The sequence below is a fragment of the Hyalella azteca genome, unplaced genomic scaffold (genome assembly GCF_000764305.2).
Source record: "Hyalella azteca isolate HAZT.00-mixed unplaced genomic scaffold, Hazt_2.0.2 contig16486, whole genome shotgun sequence".
Lineage (NCBI taxonomy): Eukaryota > Metazoa > Arthropoda > Malacostraca > Amphipoda > Hyalellidae > Hyalella > Hyalella azteca.
The window spans coordinates 135,301-157,003 of record NW_025946307.1 but is presented as its reverse complement, the minus strand read 5'-3'; the positions used below and the strand labels follow the sequence as shown (position 1 = coordinate 157,003).

The following is a 21,703-nucleotide window of genomic DNA, read 5'->3' as shown; positions in this document are numbered from 1 at the left end:
AAACTTCGCTACCTCACTTATGTTGCCTGCCACTTCACTATCTATTTTGTTAGCAAAACTAAGCTAAAACTCACTAACGCGAACGAAAAGCTTTATAGTTGTTAGGTGGCAATCGAATCCTAAATATCATGTATTATAGGGTTTTATTTACGGTCGGCGAGTAACGTGCAAATCGCTGTAGGCTGGCGCCTGGCGGCTTATGTAGCATTGACGGTAATTCAGCTCGTACACGTGATGAAATTGGTGTATTTTTTGCTGTCTGAAAGCCTTGAGAGTAAATGCATGCACTGCAAATGGTTAGAGTACCGTAAATCTAACATTTTTTATCAATTTCAAATGGGGCATATTTTGGCCTTTTTTGTGAGCAAATTTAGCCTTTTTCTCTTGGCTCCTTCTGGCAACCCTTCACTCACTGGTCAGGCACTCAGCTGTCAGCTCACTGAGCTCAGGCTCAGTCACTCAGTGTGAATTGAGAAGCCGTGTGGGATGTATGTGCTGCAGTCTGCCTGCAGACTTCTCTGCACGTAGTGCAAGTGACGTCTATCCGCCATAACACCTGTGCATCCGTTACAACTTCAAGTGCCACGTGTACTTCAGTTAAACCTTTTTTTGTTAAAATATTGTAAAAATGTGTCATATTTAGGTAGAACTCTTTAAAAATCTTTTTCTTGCTTTGTAAGAATGTGAAAGCTTTCCATTCTAAAACGTGCAGTGTTGGACTATTGCCTAGACTAAATGGGAGGTGCAATCGCTAAAAACAAATCTAAAGGCCCAACAAGCCGTGAGTAACTGATAAGAGTCATCAGGTTTCCGCTTTTACGAGTTTTTTTTTTGGATTCGTGTTATTATATAACGGTATAACTATAACCTATAACTAAGTCGCTGCATCAGATTTCAATGCACCTCACGCGTCTGCTCGTGTCGCTGCTGTTACCCTGTGCACGCTTGCACGACAGTCTTCGGTTCGACGCACTCTACTAAAGACTCTATCAATATCACATATGCTTGTTCAAAAATATGAATGACGAGCCATAAATGACCATACAAAGTTACGTCACTTGACGCCATTGAAAGTAGGCAAACTACCGGCTACCGAGCGCTCCGACCAAAAGTTTTTTTATCTCTCTTTATAGTTTATTAACTTACAACTAGCTACAGGTTTTGTCTTTATATTATTCTTTGAATCCATTCATGGATTTCATCTCTAAAGAATATCACGGCTAGTCTCTCGTATCAGCAGTCTTTATTTTCTTATATATCTGAATCTCAACTTCTTTGCAATGCACCGTCCTAAAAGCATAAGTGCGCGGAGTAACGTAAGATCTGTGATATAATCGTTATTTTGCTTTGTGATTCTCAATTGTTTTGCACTCAAATATTATTTCTGGATTTTTGCTTTAGGATCACTCAAACTCACTTGATAGAAACCACATGTGATATTTAACTATAGCTCATTTTTTTCTAAGATTTGCAGTACGAAATAACCGAACGCTTGCGTGGTCATAGACAGAGTCATTAAGAGCCGTCGTCGGGATCACCGGAAACGACCATCTTGCAACCAGCAGTCCAACATCCATTAAGCAATGAAAACCTAACTCGTATTTACATCTTTTAAATTGTGAAGTTATTTACCACTATGTAATTTTTTAATATAAAATAACGGGATCATTAACGGAATGCACTAATTGATTAGACAAATTGGTTTAAAATCACTTGAAAGTTAAAGAATAAACCAATTATTAGCCGAAAGAGTACCTATATAGTCGTGCCGTCGGGTTGCTTTGATTATCTTGAACGCTACTCAATTGCGCTTACCTGCACCGCTTCACACGTGAACAATAGTATACGACCTAACTTATTCTGCTTCATGGACTGCTTTTCAGAGTGAATTTTTTTAATACTTATACAGAACGTGCGCGAGTGATATTGTGGCTCGTGTTTTATGTTGCTTATAAAAATTAAATTCTGCTTCTGCTATAAATATCCGCCGACCGTAGTCTATTTTGAGTTAGTCAGACGAGTAATATTTGGACTATCTTTAGGTGTTTGTTCATTGAAATGATTTGGATTTAAATTATTTTTAACTATTCTATTAACTTATATTAACTTTCGCAGCCCCGTTTGTGAGAAAGGTTAAGGGGGAAAATAGGCACTGTGTGCGCATATGTGTGTGCAGCAGATGTCAACACTGTTGATTCGACAGGAGCTCGCTAAAAAGTACAGCTGCAACGTTCCCCTTGGTCATCACTGGATGACGGCAGCTGCGTGAACATCTGTTCCCAAAATTTCGCCTTGTATGTTTCGATAAATAGTCACATACTCTGGCGGCGTGACTGACATCAAGTAAACTGATTTTCGCGCAAAGCTATACAACATCCTAGAAGTGCTATATTTTTTAGCCAAGAGATGACTTGCAACATAAAAATTCTTTTAATATAGGTAAGCGATTAAACTCTTATTGTCCAGTTTATTTCCACATTTCTCTCATATAGGCGATGTGATGGATCCAATTTATAGATACAGTCGACGTAAGTGAATGGTTGCTGATACAATAAACTACTCTCGTGATTGTAATTTTGTTGCTACTATTTCGATCCTAATTAATAGTTTGATTGGGAATGGGCTGTACAAATGATATTTAATACCAAATGATGTTATTAGATCAACAGGAATAAAAAAAAAGACTGGACATCTTTTTAAATTGTTCCAGAATCACAATCAACAGTAGAAATAGCTACAAAACCCGCAAGGACGGCGTTCCTGGCTCCACATTTTCCGTGGCATTCAAAAATTACTTTGATCAAAATCAATATGAAAGCGTAGAAAAACACCATGAAATTGAGATAGGCGTATCGAAATAATTTTATAGTTATGCCTTCCTTGGATGAGGATGAACACCAAAGGAGCGCTGCAGATCTCTTGACTAGCGGTGTTGGTAGACATGACCGTTGTCTTATAGATGTGCCGCCAAAATCGGAACTGCTCGCTGAAGACGATGGCTGGGCGGATGATTGGCCCGAAGACGCAAATGCTGAGAGTACGGTATTGTACCGGGACTGGCAGGTACCGGGTGTAGTGGGGAATTATAGGTTGTAAGTACGCTATTGTACCGGGACTGGCAGGTACCGGGTGTAGTGGGGGAGTTGTGAGTACGGTATTGTACCGGGACTGGCAGGTACCGGGTGTAGTGGGGCAGTTGTGAGTACGGTATTGTACCGGGACTGGCAGGTACCGGGTGTAGTGGGGCAGTTGTGAGTACGGTATTGTACCGGGACTGGCAGGTACCGGGTGTAGTGGGGAATTCTGTGTTGTGAGTACGGTATTGTACCGGGACTGGCAGGTACCGGGTGTAGTGGGGGAATTATAGTTGTGAGTACGGTATTTTACCGGGACTAGCAGGATCTACTGGGTGTAAACGAGAATCATGTTGCTATGATTTCAGTAAATATTATTCCTGAGCTTGTAAAGCAAACATTACCATGCAGGTGCAAAGAATTGTGGATTGATCAGTCGCTACTGTTCTATCTGGAAGTTTCGTTTTCTTCTGTCTTCTTTATCTGTATCGTGTACTCGAGTTGCTATATGATCCTTAAAGAACTGCCTTCATTTCGGCCATGGAGCTGGATATGTTTCTTGTGATGAGTGTCGGTGTGTATTGAAAATTTCTTGTTGCCGAGTGTTGTCTCATCTTTGCTTTGGTTGAAATATTTTATTTTTATTATGTATATGTGCGAACAGCTCTGCTTTAAGCTTTAACTTGTAGTTACTGTGTTTTCCTGTTTATTTTCCTAAAATTTGGTTCACATAAAAATTTTCCCAAAAATTGCAAATTGCCTAATATTACCATCTCATTGCACCTTTATCAACTGTTTTATCGTTTTTGTTGAAATTGTGCAAATAAAATGTGCAAATCTGATTCTTCTAAATGCATTACTAATGCAACCACGTTTACAGTGTTATATGGTGTCGGGTGCTACGATACAATTACCGATGGCTTTTCTGGGGAATTTAAAATATTAAATTAAATTCCAGTGACAATTGCGACAATTGAGACAAATTGCGAAAAAGAAATGGGTTTTGCTTGAACTATCATCCTAGTTCCCCGAACGACCAATTTCCCTAATTGTACGAATTCCCCGTTAGCGCCATAATTTTCGTTCTAACGTCTCCCTGTGCTTGAACGTGTCGTCTATAACCTACAGTACACCGTAAAGTCTTAACCGTGCCCTAATCTACCATCCCCCGGCTCTGCAGACACGCGTCTCATCGAGAGCAATGGCGTGGACGAGTTCGGCTCCATCTCCCCGGCTGTGCCGAGCCAGGAGGAGGTGCGTGCTGCGCTAGGCATGATAAACTCATTCTATTGTATTCAATCAGAAACCTTTCCGCGTTATAACAAAATCATTTATTAAAATCCATCTTGTTTTCACTTGATATTGCCACGTCTTTAAAGAAGAATCATGTCAAATTAAATTTCGTGTTGCTTGCTGTCGTACGCATGTATTTCATTCCGTTATTGCTATTATATTTTTTTGTGAAATTTGCCAGGAATTTGAAGTTTAAATGACCGCATGTTACCGTACGCGCCAAAGCGTTGTTACCGTATGCACCCCAATAAAATACATAGGATGTAGATGATACGTTCAACATTAAATACGTACTTTGATGCGCAGAAGATCCCGTACCCGAAGTCTGTGTTCTACATCGTGGTGACGGAGGCTTGTGAGCGCTTCTCATACTATGGCATGAAAGGTTAGTACCCGCCCAAATGAATAGGTTTTAATTAACCGTTCTAAATACTAACAAGCTTTCTTTTTTTTCGATGCCTTAATAGCTATACCAGAAATCACGAGCACTTAAAGGACAGCCTGTCTGCAAAGATTGTACAACGCTGATGGGGCACAGCTTTACAATAAAATCCCTAGCGCCTCAGGCATGGACTTCCTCGAGAAACTAAAGTGGAATGAATATGTTTAAATGCAGCAAAAAAATTAATGTGAAAATTGCATGCGTGTAATGACCGGCCAAATTTCTCTGTGTGAAGCAGATGAAGAAGCCGCTATCCTGGATCGTTCAATGTCTGTTTAGGCCTGTGAAAAATGAAAAGCCTTTAATGTTGTCAATAAAATGTCAAAGTCAAACAAACATGAAATGCTTTTCTTGTAAGGAAGTAATTTTTTTCAAGTGTAGAATTTATTGTGGAACAAGTAGCAGGCCTCATTTTAATTGTTTGCGAAGCCTTAATTGCAACTAGAATTTCCTGCAAATTCTAAAAATTTTATTCTTATTTAATTTCAATCACTTTTTACTCAAAAATCACAAGCAGTTTGTCTCACTTTGTAAACTGATTATATATATTATTTCCAGCAATCCTGACTTTCTACCTGAAGTTCCGGCTGCTGTTTTCCGAGGATGAGGCTACAGTCATCTACCATGCGTGGTCGATGCTATGCTACTTCACCCCTATCATGGGTTCCCTCATTGCCGACCTTGCTCTCGGCAGATACAGGTATTGTGTTTCCTTCTCGTTCATCTCTGCAATTGATTATTTATTGATATACTTTCCTTTTGTGTTTGCGTATTATGTTGCCCTTAGCCGACTAATTTCAACGTTATTTTCGTGGTTGTCCTAACGCTGTATGTATAATGTAACCTTCGAAACGCCCAATATTGTTTCTTTTCCAGAGAGTGTTGATGTCTAAAACGCGCGATGACTCGTAGCAAATGTAGTTATACCTTCTCTATGTAAAAGAATTTCTATTATAGCTCATTTATACACCACTCATATTTTGTTCAACATCAGAACAATCCTGTACCTCTCGGTGGTGTATCTTTTTGGCAACCTCACCCTTTCCTTGTCTGCCTTCACGCCCATTGCTCCGACACTACCGCGGCAAGTGTGAGTACATTCCAGGTACCAGTAATCGCAAAAGTACCATTATTGTAAAAGTGTAGTTAAACCATAAATTAGTGCAGTGATATTTGTGATCGAGTACCACTTTGAGGTCCCGTACAGTCGTCTCGTACCACAGACTAAAACCATATTAGCCTCTAACGTATTATAGCAGTCGATTCATTTATCTTATTTGATGGTATTAATACCATGATTGAAACAGTGTAGTTAAACCATGAATTAGTGCAGTGATATTTGTAATCGAGTGGTACCACTTTGAGGTCCCGTACAGTCGTCTCGTACAACAGACTAAAATCATATTAGCCTTTAATATATTAAAACAGTCGATGCTTTTATCTTATTTGATGCGCTAATATTAGTACATGAAGTAAGTGCCCTGTTGAAATTCAACGGTGGACGGTTGGGACCTAGTGTGTGGCGTATGGCAACCGTAGCAAATCACTGGCCGATAGTATTTTGTGTGACAATAACCATTTTAGTGAAGTAAGAAGTAACTAACATCAAATCTTTCATAACCCACTATCTGTTAGCATACCTACTAATATTATTTTTCGTATCGCAATTGAGGAACATTGGATTTGAGGAAATTATTTAGTTGAAATAGTTGTCCAAGTCATGTTAATTAACAAAAAAATTATTTTAGATGAAAAGAAATTACCATAACTGCCCGATGAAGGAATTTCGATTGGAAAACGAACATGTTGAAATTTATGATGATTTTTATCGGAATGTAAATAACAATAATTATCACCTTGGGCTGCATCACTTACCTAAGTTTCACGCTATCAGCGGGACGGCAATGTTCGGTCTGGTGCTCATTGCCATCGGCACAGGAGGCATCAAGCCTTGCGTCTCAGCGTTTGGTGGGGATCAGTTCGTTCTCCCACAACAAGCTAGAGAACTCGCCGCCTTTTTCTCTATATTCTATTTCAGGTGTGAAATGAACAGTAATATCAAGGCTATACTTTCATGTAATTATCTTTATTTCGTGAATATTTTTCCGTTTTCAATAAGCATTCACTAGGCATTGTATGTTGTGTTGTGTTCTTGCCATCATATTCGTTTATGTCTACATTGCATGTTTCCGTGGCTTGTCCAAATATTATTATTTTCGATATAAATTTTAAATTTTCTTCCTATTTTTTTCTTGTCTTTATGTGCTATTATTTTTTTTTGTCAAACTTCAACGATGGCGTAGGGCTTGTTATTTTAGAGCCTCAGCTTAAATTTTGTCATTAAATATCGGCAAAGCGTTGACGATTCATCGCATAATCGTTTTTTATTAATTCTGGTCCTGAGCTGGTCTTGCGAAATGTTTTTATTAATGCTCGTCGTTCTTACGCAGCATCAACCTTGGGTCGCTTCTATCAACTGTGATCTCGCCTCTCCTGCGGGAACACACAACCTGCTTCAATGACCAATGCTACTTCGCCGCATTCGGGTTCCCGGCTATTCTCATGGGCGTCGCTCTCAGTACGTCCTAGAAGTCGTTTTGTCTTGTCAGTTGTTTTTGTACATTGAATATTTGCATTGCAATAGGTACGGTATCCTCTGGTTGTTACCTCATGATCACTTTGTTGAGCAGTGCTTGCGTAACATACCTTGTGCCCAAAGATCGGATCCAACCTCCTGTTGAGGTAAATTCCGTCCACTAGGACATTGTGACTTGTCTTAATTGCCTTTGTTTCTCTCTTTTTTCGTGCATATATTTGCCATTGCACCCCACTCACCCTAGACCTTGCCCTCCTGAATGAGGAGGGGCCCCATCCCGGACTTTCGGGGCTTGCCCCAGGAGCTCAGGGCTCTGAACCTTGTCCCTCACGACCAAGACTACCCACAAAGACTGAAAATCATCCATATTCATCTTAATCTCATCCCAACTATGCCTCTCCGACATCATCAACTAAACTCACTCGCTTAAGATCACCCACCGATATGATTCAACTCGAAAACATTGACCCTAGACTCACTATATTGACCGCTCACAAGTCTTTCAGACCACATTTAAAGACATAAACGCTACAATAATAAACTGATACCACCACAGCTTTATACGCCGCTACTGACGACATCTCAGCAAAAGACCGACTGACATTCAAAAAAGCAATTGATGCATTCAAGAAAATTAACTTAGCACCAATCATTCCTCTTGAGATCTAAAAGGTCCGAACGCACAATATTTGTAAGACAGCTCGACACAGATACAGGCAGACGAACCTCGACTTGATCAAGTACAAAATAACGCGACTACAAAACTGGATCCACATGCACGAAATAATTATAATCAAGGATTACACCCATGTCATCAAAATGATAACAACTGACTCAACAATCGCTCAAGGAATCTTAAACAAATGTTTTGCCATGTTCAACACCCGTTTCACCCACAGCCAGTGTGAGCAAGAGAAATATACCAACATTCTGATACGCTACAAATGTTAGAATTCGAGGACCATCCTACCCACCTATTTGCACCGCCATCACACCATCCAGCTCAGAATGCGCAGCCCATTACCTCATCTGCTCGCAATGCCCCCACATCCTCAAAAATGTTTGAATTGCGACTTCGACCATAGAACACTTGCCGCCAACTTCACCTACAGGAAAAAAATTAGATCAGTACTCACTGCAGTGAGTGACAGAAAGCGCATTTTTCTCGTCGACGCAAACGTAAAGTCAAGGACAGACAGACGGACGGACAGACAAACGGACAGACATGACGAGCACAATAGCGCATTTTTTCCATAAATGAGAAAATGGGCTAAAAAATAATTCTAGACTAATAGAAAAGCATGCAGGACTAACAATTACAAAAAAGCCAAAACACGTATGTCGAAATCGCCAAACACGCAATCAAACAAACGAACATACCCTAACAAAATATTACCCTCATTAATTCCATACCTACCATATACAAACTTACGGCAATCATCCTAGAAGCACACATAGCCCGCACCGCCAGACAGGAGGGGTTCGGCTCAATACTCTCCAAATTTTGAAAAGCTAATTATGACATCGACGCTACATTCCTCGACCGAGATTCGTGAAAAATCTTCAACTTTTTTTACAAGCACGACAAAAATCAACCACAAGAAGACATCACCGATTTCATAATCAGAAACGACCTCTTATATGATGATGACCTTAGAAAATCCTCACTAAATCTAACTCAACAGGAAGCAGACTGCGAAGAAACTCTAGAGAAACTCTACCTCCAACAACAACAACAACAATCTTATGACGATAACCGAAACCCTATAATATGGAAAGCGAAGAAAATTATCATGACCCAACCATCACCGCACCTGGACTTGCAAAACCTATTCTGATCGAACTTTTCAGTACCTACACCACAACATCAATTTTCAAGAAAACAAAGGCGTACAGTGTAAAACATCCTCCTCCAACATGACATCACAGCGTTCAATAAAAATTATCCCACACAACGTGCAAGCTTGCACCAAGAATAAATTCGCGCTCGCCAACATCTACAACAACATCGACCCTTGATATCATTCTGCTGAACGACCACTCCCCTACCAAAAACACTCCTATAAAAATCTTAAACTACCATGCGCGCACAACTAATAAAGACAACGCCCAACACGCCAGTGTTGCCATCGCGATCAAGAACCATATTCCCTACAAGTTGCACGTTACCTATATTCCGATATGCTGGCCATAGCAATAGACACCCTACAATGACCTCTCACTATTTTTATCGCACATTTTCGCCTTCTACTATCGTATCCGTTTCACCGTTTTCTTCCTGGCCACCCTGAGCAACGTCTTGATCTTTTCCCGCATTTCTAGTGGCACCGCTGCCGCCACGTAATCGCTGGGCATGTATTACATAGTAGCGAAAAGGCCGTCGTGTAGTAAAACTCCGTCTCCCGGCAGCTGTTCGAAAAGCCAGAATGACTTGACTCTTGAGTGTGCTTTAGAGGATTGCTAATGACTCGAAAACATGTTTCACATGGCCATCACAACATTAAATATGTACATCTCTACTCTAATTTGATGTGCTAAAATAGACTTAACCTGAGAGCTAGATTAAGCGAAAAAGTTGGCAATGATGAAATACCTGTCAAAGTTCTAAACACTTCTTTACAAAACCTTTTCCTTATATATATTTGTTGTCTCACCATAATATTTTTTGTGCAGTGGTGTTCCTCTCGGGAACACCTTTGTACAAGAAGGTTCCTGCATCAGGCACCATCTTGACCACAACGGCGTCATGCATCTGGGTACTACTTCTTCTAACCCGTGTCATGAAATACGCATTCGGTACCAGAAGTCTTCTTTCATCCTTTCGCAATTTTCAGAAAACGAACACTAATTTTTAGTGTCACTAGATCCATGTTCGCACATTCAATTTTTATAACTCGTATACTTTTCCTTTCGCAATTTTATCCTAATACAAGTGCAAATGAGGCATGACAGAATTTTCTATCACAGTCTATATTTTTCACGGTAGCTTATCCGCATAATAGCAGTTTGTCTCTTGTCCGATTGTCAGGAATTATATTCCTACGTTTGTGGGATCATTAGCTGACCAGCAAATGTTCTTGATATGAAATAATTCCATCGTTGCACACAGCTTGGAGCGAGCGGGAAGTTGAAGGCATTGACGGGCAAGGTTCCATCACGGATGCACTGGCTGGACCACGCCAGAGGGCGGCACGGTGACGCCATAGTAGAAGATGTGAGGGTCTTCACATCCATTCTGGTGCTTTACCTGCCATTACCCCTCTTCTGGGCGCTCTACAACCAACAGGTCTCTTGCCTCGTGTCTCGTTCCGTAAGGTCTTTCTTTATAATGATTGTGTGTTGCTGAAATGAGCTGCTTATAATTTATCTTAAATCAGATGCTATGGAAAAACTGCTCTAAAGATCAGAACTTCTCTGTACAACAGCGTCTGAAATGTGATAGACTGGCTGTAATTGCGTCACAGATCAGCAGATGGATTGCCGTTACACATACCGTATTTTTCTTAGCAATTCTTAGCCTAACTCATATTTGATGGAAATATGCTGAGCCTCTTTCGTTTAATGCCTTTAAAGGCCTTTAACCACTCAGTGTCAACTCACTGTTTTCTCGGTCTTCAAATTAAAGATCATATAATCTTCCAATCTTCTACTCGTAACTTAGAATAGTGCTTGATTTTTCGTGTTTAGGGCTCGCGTTGGGTGTTCCAAGCTGCCAAGATGGACGGCAAGGTCGGCGCTATTACCATTCAGCCGGACCAGATGCAGGTGCGTCGTCTTGAAATAGATCATTAAAGAAAACGCCTATTTTATGAACTGCTTCTAGTAATATCTAGTCCCGCAATAAATACTTCTCCTGAAGAGTTTAATATCGCCTAGAGCGGAATGTCATGAGATATATAGCTATAATCGTAAGGTATGATAACAACCCCAAATTCTAGACGTAACTCGTCCAATTACATATAGGCTTAACTTCATCAACAACTAATTCATCTAATGGTGAAGAATTGAAATTTAAATATTGAAATGTAAAGCTGTAAATATTACGTAGATTTCTTTTGAATTTTACTTTTGTATTACTCAGTTAACAGTTAAGCTAAGTATTTTTTGTATCATAGAAAAACGTTGAGGACTGTTGAAAAGATTTGATATGAATCAAACTTTGTTTACAACACTAACGTTCATGATCGGTGCGTTCGGTGCAATTATTTGGGCATTTTTTTTAATCGTGACATTTGAACAGGTGATCAACCCGCTGCTGATCATGCTACTGGTGCCGCTGATGGAGAAGTACGGCTACGACCTGCTGGCTAAGGCGGGATGGCTCAGGAAGCCCTTGCAGCGCGTCGTGGCCGGGGGCGTTATTGCCGCGTGCGCCTTCGCTGTTGCGGCCATATTGCAGGCCAAGATGGAGGTATAGCTTAGTCTGGTTTGGTCTAAAATATTCATCAAGACAGAAAGAAATATCAAAATAAGAAGACATGCTTGAATGGGTATATCCTGAGGCTGATGGGATAATGAAAATAGTATCGATTCAAATAAATTGTACGATGTTAGACAGGATTTCATGGAGAGGTAATGGCGAAACGCAGCGACAGATGTTGGACGGAGAATGAAAATGCAGTAAATAAGAATAGGTTGTTTATGTGAATTCGTGTAGGTAAAACTATGTGAAAAAAGAATGTGGAATTATGGTGAAGGGGTCGCTTTTTTCCGCGACGACTCACACGACCCAGCTCTCGGCTTAGATGCTGATGCCATGTACTTTCAAAAATTTTATGGAGCCTTTTTATTCGCTGTGTGTCCTTTTTATTCGCTGTGTGTAATGACAACCAAGCTTGAAGCTACTCAGCCAAATATAGACAATATGATTGATTGTGTCACCATTGAACGTGTAATGAGCGAGGTTTTCTACAGTACAACGACTCAATGGGGCTGGAACGCATCAATGTGTTGTGGCAGGTCCCTCAGTACGTCCTCATCACGCTGGGGGAGGTTTTCTTCTCGGTGTCGGGGCTGCAGTTCTCCTTCACTGAGGTACAAAACCCAACCCAAAACAAGCGTTTGTTTATTCATATTTTGAACCAGTCTATTCGTTTCTATTTTCGTTTGCTGTAGTTCTTTTTCGCTGCGGATGGCGTAATGAGATTTCGAAATGTCGTTTTGAGCTTTATGTAATTGTATTATTGTATTTCTAGTCACCATAGAGATTAACTGGTCAATCCCCGATCTAATAAGTTTCGGCATTCTCGTGTATTTTTGACCAAATTTTTCCCGTTTAATGCCTCATTGTCGAGTTGAGAACTGAAATTTACCGAGTTCAGTGAAATTATTTTACAAGCTTTTGTGTACAATAATGTAGTTATCACCATTACGTTAATAATTTTCTTTTATTATGAATTGTACATGCACGATGTTCTCCCAGGCGCCCGTGAGCATGAGGAGTGTGGTGCAGGCGGCGTGGCTGCTCACCACAGCTGTGGGTGACCTCATGGTCGTCTGGGTTGCCCACTCCGCTAAGCTCTCTTCTCAGGTGACACGTCCGCTGCTGTTACTCTCTTGCCTGTAGATTCTTAATGAGATGCCTGGATGTGCAATGAACATTGTGTACCGTGTAGTTCCCAATTTTAGATTCTTCATGCACCTAATAATAAATAATAATACACTTAGTTCGCAATTGTTTTAGAATCTTCACAAACTTAAGTATCGAGTCATTCATGTACCGTCGATTTTATTCGATTGTAGGTTTTCTATGATTCGACTCGATGTACGGTAAACGTAGATGTATGGGATACCTTTACAGATTGTGCAGCTCAATATTTGATGTACCATAACGCGGAATTATGAATTGACATGGATAATATTACAGGTTAACAAATGTGATTTGTTCCATCATTGCAGACGTATGAGTTCACACTCTTCTCGTGCCTCATGCTGCTCGACATGATCATTTTTGCTGTACTGGCGCACTTCTACTCGCCTTACCGCCCCGTACCGCACGCCGGCACCGCGCAGCCATCCTCGGAGAGCGATGATGAGACTCTAGCTCTCCATGGACCTAGACTATCGGTATTAAACGATTACAAAGACTGAAAATAAACGTAAGAATGTCAAAGTTAAGTGGAGTTTTTCTTTACAAGCGTCAAAATGCTAATGTTAATGGCGTCAAAACTATCGAAAGATAGTCGCTTATAGAAGTCTCTTATTCGAACATATCTACTGTAATTGCGACCGACCCATCAGCAATTTTTTATCGTAATAACAATCCATTTTATCTGAAGATCTTTAATTCATTCTCTATGATAATTCATTGTTTTTATATTGGAACAGACGCCGTTCCAGCCACTCGACCATGACTCTGTGGTCCTGCCCGATGACGACCCGACGAGTTACGCGCTGGACGACGAAGAGACGAGCGTCTATGACTCAACGAGACCGCCTCCCGTCAGACCGCAATACGAGGCTCTCAACGGCGCATGATGAGGCTCTCAACGGCGCATGATGAGGCTCTCAACGGCGCATGATGAGGCTCTTAACGGCGCATGATGAGGCTCTTAACTGCGCATGATGAGGCTCTCAACGGCGCATGATGAGGCTCTCAACGGCGCATGATGAGGCTCTCAACGGCGCATGATGAGGCTCTGAACGGCGCATGATGAGGCTCTTAACTGCTCACACTGTTTGAAAAAAAACGGGTTGACCGGCGTTCTAATGACCGGCCGTCCTGTGAAATTAGACTGTTATGGTTCGTGTTTCATATGTTGACATCCCAAAAATACTGCGACATGCCACCGAAACGCTGGTCGGATCGTTATTTTCTAGCTTGGTTAGAACAGTGCAGTATTCAGCTGTATACATGTTGATGTTGTGAACGTGTTTGAGCTGTGCATGTGACTATGGTTCTTATTCTATCATTTGAATACAAGCTGTGTGTGCGTCACAGTTTCGTAAATGGTATTTTCATTGATGAATTTTCCGCTGTCGTCTAGAAGATTGGCATACCCAGATAATCAAATAATCGATTTTACTTGAAAATGTCTTCACTCTTTACAATATTTTTCCAGATTTCATCAAAGCTGGAATGAAAACAAATGTGAATGGATTGATAAAAGGCTCACTTGTGTTATAGTACTTGATCGTTCCTTAGAAATTTGAATATCGCAAGGACAGTTATTCCTAAAATAATCAGATTATTAATAAATAATTAAGATTATTTCTGGTATCAGCACTTCTTGTGATATTTTATTTTCAACAATTTATTTTTTCACTTAGTTTTACTAGGATAATTTATTTACTTACTGCTTTTAATCTCGACCTATCAGGGTATTTTTGTTATTTGCACTGCTTTATTATTTATTGCCTTGATGTTCATTAAGAAATTATTTGGCCAGCGTTACTTGTATTGAAATGCATTAGATGCATCTGTCTAGTATTAAAGTTGACGGCGTGTTCGTAAAGGAAGGAAACTCATAAATTTTTAGTAAACGTTTTACTATAATAAGTATTTTTCCTATTATGACGGCAATGCAGTAATTAGATTAAAACACCTTGCGGACATTCGGTGACTTGTCATTAGCTCGTTACGCGTTAAGGAGTAAACGGAGTCTAGTCATTTATTTCGTTTTATTTATACAAATGCAGAATTTGGGGGTCTAGACCAAGTTACAGTAATCGCTTTTAGCTTTCGGCTTATTTTAGTATCTCTGAAACTTGCAAGTTGGACGTCATTGCTATCGTTTATCGAACTTTGTTTCCGTAATCATTGTTACGCTCCGGCCACATAAATACATAAATATCCAGAATCAAAAGGATCAGGTTTCTTCACTTGACATTTGGTTCCTCACATGACGACCCAATCACGAAGTGTCCTATAATACTAATGATGTCCCTTCCGCTCTTGATCGTAACTTTAGTGACCTCCAGCTTTATTTACAGCTCTGTACATCAGACTAAACTCCTCAAATTTCTTATTTCTCCTGATTACATCATGATCAGATCTTTTGAACATTGTAATTCAAAATGTTAATGTAATTTTCATGAATAATTTCAAATTGAGATTGTTTCACCAAACAGCATTCTTCACTATGATCTCAGCACTGCCTGAAGCCAGTTTTTTACGTCTTTGACGCCTTGTCCAGTTTTGGCCACGACTGGAACCACTTGCAGGTTGTAAATCATTCGACACTTTGCGTCCATCATTCCAAGCCACTCAGCCATCTCAAAAGGCGTGGCGGCGTTCGGAAGATCCTGTTTGTTCGCCAAAATCAACAGTGGCGTTTTCTGAAGGCTATTGTTCTCGATGAGCTTCCAGAGTTCCTACTTAGCTTCTGGAAATCGCTCGCGATCGGACGAATCCACGACAAAGATGACTGCGTGCGTCGTGTCATCTAAATACTAAATCCAGATATCACGAAAACGTGTCTGACCACCCACGTCCCACACCTACAGGGTCAAGGGACCTACTTCGATGTACTCGAGGTTGAATCCTAAAGTGGGAACGGTGAACTCTGGAGTATATCCCGCCATGCAAGTTTAAATTGTCGTTTTGCCTGCCGCATCCAGTCCTAGCATTACAACTCGCCGGCGGTTGTCAGCTCGCGTGGCAGACAACACTCCTCCCATAGTTGTCTTAATATACGGAAAGGTAATTTAAGAAAGATAGGATAAGTATGCCAGCTCATATTTTACTAACTCTGTATAGTATACATGATACCCATTCTTCACCGACCGAGCAGCGATAAATTTATGCTTAATTAAACTATGTTATTTCACGACGAATTGATTCCGTTTTGCCCAGCTGAAGCACCTGAAGCGTTTAGCGTTCTAATGCCAAGTGCAGAAACTGCTTTCGATTTTTGAACGCATCAGTGGAATTAAAAGTGAAGAGAAAGCGGAGAAGCGCAGCAAGAAGAGAAGTTGTTAGTGATTGTCATGCGCGGCTGCCTTCTATTAGCCGGACGCATGCATGGGCTGCATCTTGAAATAGTTTATCCCTTTGTTTACTGATCTATGAACGAACGTCAATGCTATTCGTATGGACTGACTTGGCCAATGGCCACAAGGGTTGCCGTTAGTCGATCAAGTGTTTTGATGGATGTCGTGTCTTAGTTTACCGTAGGTCGTGCCTTATGTTTCAGCGTCTAACTAAGAGTCCCCCAAATTATATTTAGATGCATTTTATAAAAAAAGTGCTCTCGAATACAGTCGATGATCGAGTTTTGTGACTGCGGGAATGTAACAATAATAATCACCTTGTCTATATTAACTGTCGGCAATTTGGTGCTCGCAGTGTAACTGCTTTAACTGCTGTCGCCCTACCCATATGAAACCGAACGATTAGATAAGTGAAAACAATATTTTTACATTATAAATAATATAAACAGACTTTCGTTCTTGTGTGTTGCATTTAACTGAATATTTATTTCTCGAATCTAAAATAATGTTTTTTAGAACTCCGTGTATTTCTCTGCCCCTGCCTTTGCCAACTGATAAACTGCCGTCTATTCACGTCCAATAGTGCGGTAGCGCCGTTCGGCCGAGTTAATATCATATTCGTGCGGATTTTATCAGAATAAATCAAAACTGGGCCAAATATTCCAAAGCATTGGACAACTTTGAAGATTATTCCCCTTTGGGCAGATTGGAAGTCGTATCTACAGCAGCTTGTAGAAGCTCAATATTATTGCGCAATATTTTGGTTTGTGCAATGCCATCGAGCGTCAAGGGGCTGTTTAATTTTACACAGACCCTAGTAGCTGACCTAACTGCTAAGAAAGCGACGAGCGTCGTCATTCCTTGCCTGCAGTCGTCGGGTGTGCAGCGCGCTGCTCCGTAGTGGCTCGGCGGTCGCCACGTTGATTAGGTTGTTGTTAATCTGACCGGTGACGGCTCATATGTGTTGTTCCCGCACTAACCTAACCGATTGACACGAGATAAACATTGAGTGATATACACAAACATTGAGTTATACGGCTAAATGGTGAAAATCTCGTGTGGCTTTCAAGCTTAATTCAATGGCTCCTAATTGAATTATTCCAATATTACTATTTTTGTCGAGATTTTTTTTTCGCAAAAAAATTGAACTCAACATGATAACCGTGATAATTTTAGGAACGAAGGAGTTTTTCAGCTTTGCTTGACAAATTTCTTAGTTAATGAGTTTCATTGGAAATAATGTGTCAGGAGTTTAAGCGATCAGATTCCATTTGGGAACGAGGTATTTTTGACACACTTGCAAACGTTGCAGTAGACCCTGAAATAGTATTCTCGTCTTCATATTATTGAATCGTGTCTCCAAGATATTGCAAATAAAAAGTGTCAAATTAAAATTAGATATTATAGAGTCATTCTTCTCGAAGGGATGTCTCCAGGCACTAACCCTCTACCTTATGCATTGAAAAGAATGTCATCCGACTTTATGTCAATCCTAAAAGAATGAATCCTAAAGAATCCTAAAAGAATGTCAATCCTAATTGAATTATAATATTGCGCACAAATACCTTCATCGCATCATGCCTTCATCCATTACGTGAGCATGCAAGTGTAGGTATTTGGTTGTCTCGGAAATCTGAACGAGATAGCTGTGTTCTTGTACAATCTGATTTTTCTTTTCACTGAAAAACTTGTGAGCTGTCGAACGTGCTGACTTTTCGGACGACAACAATACGACGGTTTTCTCGTTCTTCTGGACGTGCGGAGCATAGAAACGGAGGAAGTGTGCATCGAGTATCGACAATGTTTTTATCTTAAAGAAGGTGAGACATTAAATTTTTTCAAATATCGTTTTCTCTGTCTCTACTTTCTTAGATAAAGGCTTCCTGCATCGTCCTCTGACGAGCTGTTCGACCTGGTGTTAAATCACCTCGTGAAAATAAGCAACGTTCCTGTTACCGCCAAGCTTTCGTTTAGAGCACCTTAAACACATCAATATTTTCAATGGTGTTAATGCACGCCCATTAGGTATATTTATTTATACTCGTATGTATATATAAGCGTGAATGCGTGATACTCGCAATTGAAGGTTAGGCCAACACGAGGCGTGCTCGATGAAACACTCGCTGCTGGCTCTCACTGCATACTAACCTCGTTTGAATGTAGAGTTTCTATTTCCTTGCAAATGTTTACCTAATTGTTTCAATTGCAGGAGTTTGTAGTTGAAGTTCTTCTCTTAAAAGGTGAAATTGATAATATTATTAAATAATTTAAAATAGGCTGCGAAAATGATACAGATATGATTTTAAACAGTATAATCAATGTACGTTATATTTATTTAATCACGTTATACGCGTTACAAACTGCACTTGGTTATGATCCCAGAAGATTACTCTTTCTGTTTTCTGAAAATACGTGTATCATATCTATGAAATAATATTCAGAACATAACACGCGTCATTTGTTAAGGTTTCATCATAACGATGATCACTGTACACGCTCAGTGATCAGCCCTGCGATGGTTTGGTGCACAGAGAACCCTGATTCGGCAACACAGCAATGATCCATAATATTCAAATGCAAATGCAAAATTTAAGATGCAAAAACACTGCGATGATGGACGATGCGAATGTACATTCCGATGAACAACGGAATGCGCAGTGCGCACGAATGGAAGACATCACGAAATAAAAAAAAGCGTCACGCACTCGTTCTCTCTGTAAAAGCGTGTCACGCGCTCCTCAGATCACCATGGGCGGAAGATGACAGAATTGACGCTAATTTGCCAATTGCAAGTTTGTCTTGCGCCTGCTGACTCGTCAGTCCCAATAATCATGTGTTTCATAATCAATATCCGCGTTTCATCGTCGTATTGACTACAGTAATCCATTCCTTCACAATTACTTGGATGCGTTGGAGGGGCACACGTTGAATGGGAAAAGCGTTGGATGGGCGATTCTATTTCGATTGAAGGAAAATATGCGTTGTGAGGTTTGTTTTTTAATAATTCAAATGTCAAGAGTATGTTACCAGAAGGTTTTTAACGTAGCGCAGGGTTAAATGTTTCTAATTTGCTAAAAAATCTGATATGTCAAAAAAGTTAAATACATAATTACTAAGTTGTGATTCCATTTTTGAAGTGTTTTAACCAAAGAAATCTTTCTAGACACTGTAACCAATATTGATATCTAACCAATCTCAATTGAAACATTATTAACGTAAGTTAATTGAATCACAACTTTACATGTTGAATTCGCCTAAATGTTTTGACCTCGTAATATCGTCATGAGCTTTGAAAACCTAAAATAAATGCGTGCGTTAACTGAAGGGATGAAACAGATTCGCCATTAAAAAATATTTGATTGATGATAATGAAGCAGCATGTATCCACGCAGTCCTTGAACGTTGGCAATCTCGCCTATCGTCGTAGCATCCGCAATTTGATTTAATTTGAAGGACGCACTCCAATCCGCAACATTGTCGGCTCTCAGCCCGAAGTGGAGGAAACCACGCGACGCCGACAATCATCATCTGCAGTTTGCCCCTGCTAGAGGTTTGAAATTTTGTTATCACGACGACGCAGATCTGAGAGGCTCTCCCAATTAATGAACCCCGACCTTGCGGATGTGCCTTGCAGATATTTACTATGATGAACTTGGGGTGTGTTATCGCTGGCCGACTGTCTTCTCTACATACATTAGGGACCATTAAGCTGGCTGCGGTGCTCATTTATTCTTCGCTCTGAACAACTGTCGCGCCATCTGTCCCTATATCATCTCAATTGTTACGTTGAGCTCACCTGCAAATTTTTCCTAGTCCCCTATTCAATCACAGTTGATTTATTAGCGTCACCGTGAAAAGTTCTTCTCAAGTCTCATTCAATCTGCGTTTAAATTCAAGTTCAAATCAATATCTCAATTCTGAAATGGATATTTTAGGATTCTTCTAAAGGTGTTTATATGTGCTAAGAACGGTTCATCATTACACATGCTCAGCTTACGAATACATTGCATTTTGAGCTCTTTTCGTTAATTTACTTTGTGCAAAATAACATTTTTTCATTATTGGGCCTACTTGAAACTGGTGTTCTCAATCAGCCCTACTTTAATTCTAAAATGTAACGTTTCTTATTTTTGCCTCTATCTCAACTGATTATTTAGGAATGGCGACAACAAATTTGCAAGCTGTCATAGCAGAGAACATCTCGAGAATTGCCACTTCCACTTGCATTGAAAATCTTCGACAAGTCTGTTGCGTGAGGAAGATGGAAAAGCTCCTGTGTGATGGCATGAGGTGCGACGACTTATGCATGACGAGTTTTCACTAATTAGTTCTATCACTGCAAGCCGCCGTCATGAGGGCTTAGTATCTCTTGGAGCTACAGCATGGCAGATAGCGAGCCTGACGAGCGATCATGCTCATCCGGTCGAGAGCTTCTGCCGTCAAAGTAAGATTAAACCTTCCTTGAAAGTGAATTCAAATAACCATAATTTGAATATTATTCATCTTCCGAAGAGTTATTCACCACATAGTAGTACGAGTATGCCTTCTAGCTTTATGTTGAAAATGCGGACTCTTAATTTGCTGGCTTGTATGGAATGAAATGCTGACTCATTTGTAAATCTTGTTCTATCATTGTAAAATAAATGTAGATTTGTTTACCTTTCTTTCGCGCAGTAAATAAAGAGAGAACAACGTTTGACGTGCTGCTTATCTTGCTCTCTCTTTCGCGTTAAAATATACAAGCATCTTATTTATCGTTCTCCCTCATGTTAAAATAATTATTATCTCTAGCAGCTTCCATCTATTGTAAAGTTTTTGTTGTGTGCGTCTACATGTGAAGTTTACGATGATAGAAAACTTTTAATATTAAAAATATACTAAATCCAATATTTGCTCTTCTTACCGTTATCACGTGTAGGAAATGCTGCCAACCTCATCAAACGTTCTCTATGTAATGCATGTCCGTGTAGGAAGCTCACCGATTCCTTAATTGCGATAAAACTTGCATAATTATGTCTCAAGAAATAACGAAGTTTTCCCATGGGAAAGTCACGGCGTCATAAGTATGTCACCGCGCACCGTGCGTGGCGTAGCCTCAAAGCGGAACCTTCTTGTAGCCTCCGTTGTCTTGATGAGCGTCGCTGTTTTTGGTTTGTTTCACTGCTCATAAATTATTAAAGTGTGCCTAATTGAAGAACGCGCATCCGTTCTCCATACTCATCTGATTTTCTTACGAAAGCTTCCCGTCGATGCATGCATACCTCGATAATGAGCTACTATATAACGTATAGTAAAAAATTTCTAGGTGACAGGTAACCGGCAATAAACATCGCGTCTGCTTAAGTGCCAATTGTCGCGGGCGACTTA

The 21,703-nt window shown here is 40.2% G+C and overlaps 2 protein-coding genes across 4 annotated transcripts in view; both read left to right on the top strand.

Moving 5' to 3' along the window:
• Positions 1–476: 476 nt before the first annotated feature.
• On the top strand, positions 477–14,626 carry LOC108673865 (solute carrier family 15 member 2). 3 transcript variants are annotated; one of them, XM_018161747.2, is made up of 15 exons: positions 477–781; positions 4,255–4,328; positions 4,674–4,752; positions 5,368–5,509; positions 5,804–5,899; positions 6,704–6,847; positions 7,260–7,387; positions 10,079–10,161; positions 10,515–10,691; positions 11,093–11,170; positions 11,646–11,816; positions 12,320–12,439; positions 12,828–12,935; positions 13,304–13,471; positions 13,733–14,626. In XM_018161747.2, exons 1-15 carry the CDS (start codon positions 736–738, stop codon positions 13,880–13,882), a joined length of 1,764 nt encoding a protein of 587 aa, XP_018017236.1. In that variant the 5' UTR covers positions 477–735; the 3' UTR covers positions 13,883–14,626. The 3 variants fall into 3 exon arrangements, with proteins under 3 accessions (XP_018017236.1, XP_018017235.1, XP_018017234.1); XM_018161746.2 differs by lacking the exon at positions 477–781 and adding an exon at positions 2,693–3,037 and having other exon boundaries at positions 4,677–4,752; XM_018161745.2 differs by lacking the exon at positions 477–781 and adding an exon at positions 2,694–3,037.
• A 2,632-nt stretch (positions 14,627–17,258) lies between these two features.
• LOC108673864 overlaps positions 17,259–21,703 on the top strand; it is a 29,354-nt gene continuing 24,909 nt past the window's right edge. Inside the window, exon 1 of the mRNA XM_018161743.1 lies at positions 17,259–18,156. The gene's annotated coding sequence lies outside the window, so the exon portion shown is untranslated. The remainder of the gene's footprint in view (positions 18,157–21,703) is intronic.

Bases quoted from the DNA above. Each gene is read 5' to 3' on its own strand.
- LOC108673865 (XM_018161745.2), top strand. From the start codon at position 2,872: ATGCCTTCCTTGGATGAGGATGAACACCAAAGGAGCGCTGCAGATCTC. The intron at 4,753-5,367 runs GTTAGTACCCGC...TATTATTTCCAG, and splicing joins CTCATACTATGGCATGAAAG to CAATCCTGACTTTCTACCTG. The intron at 13,472-13,732 runs GTATTAAACGAT...ATATTGGAACAG, and splicing joins TCCATGGACCTAGACTATCG to ACGCCGTTCCAGCCACTCGA.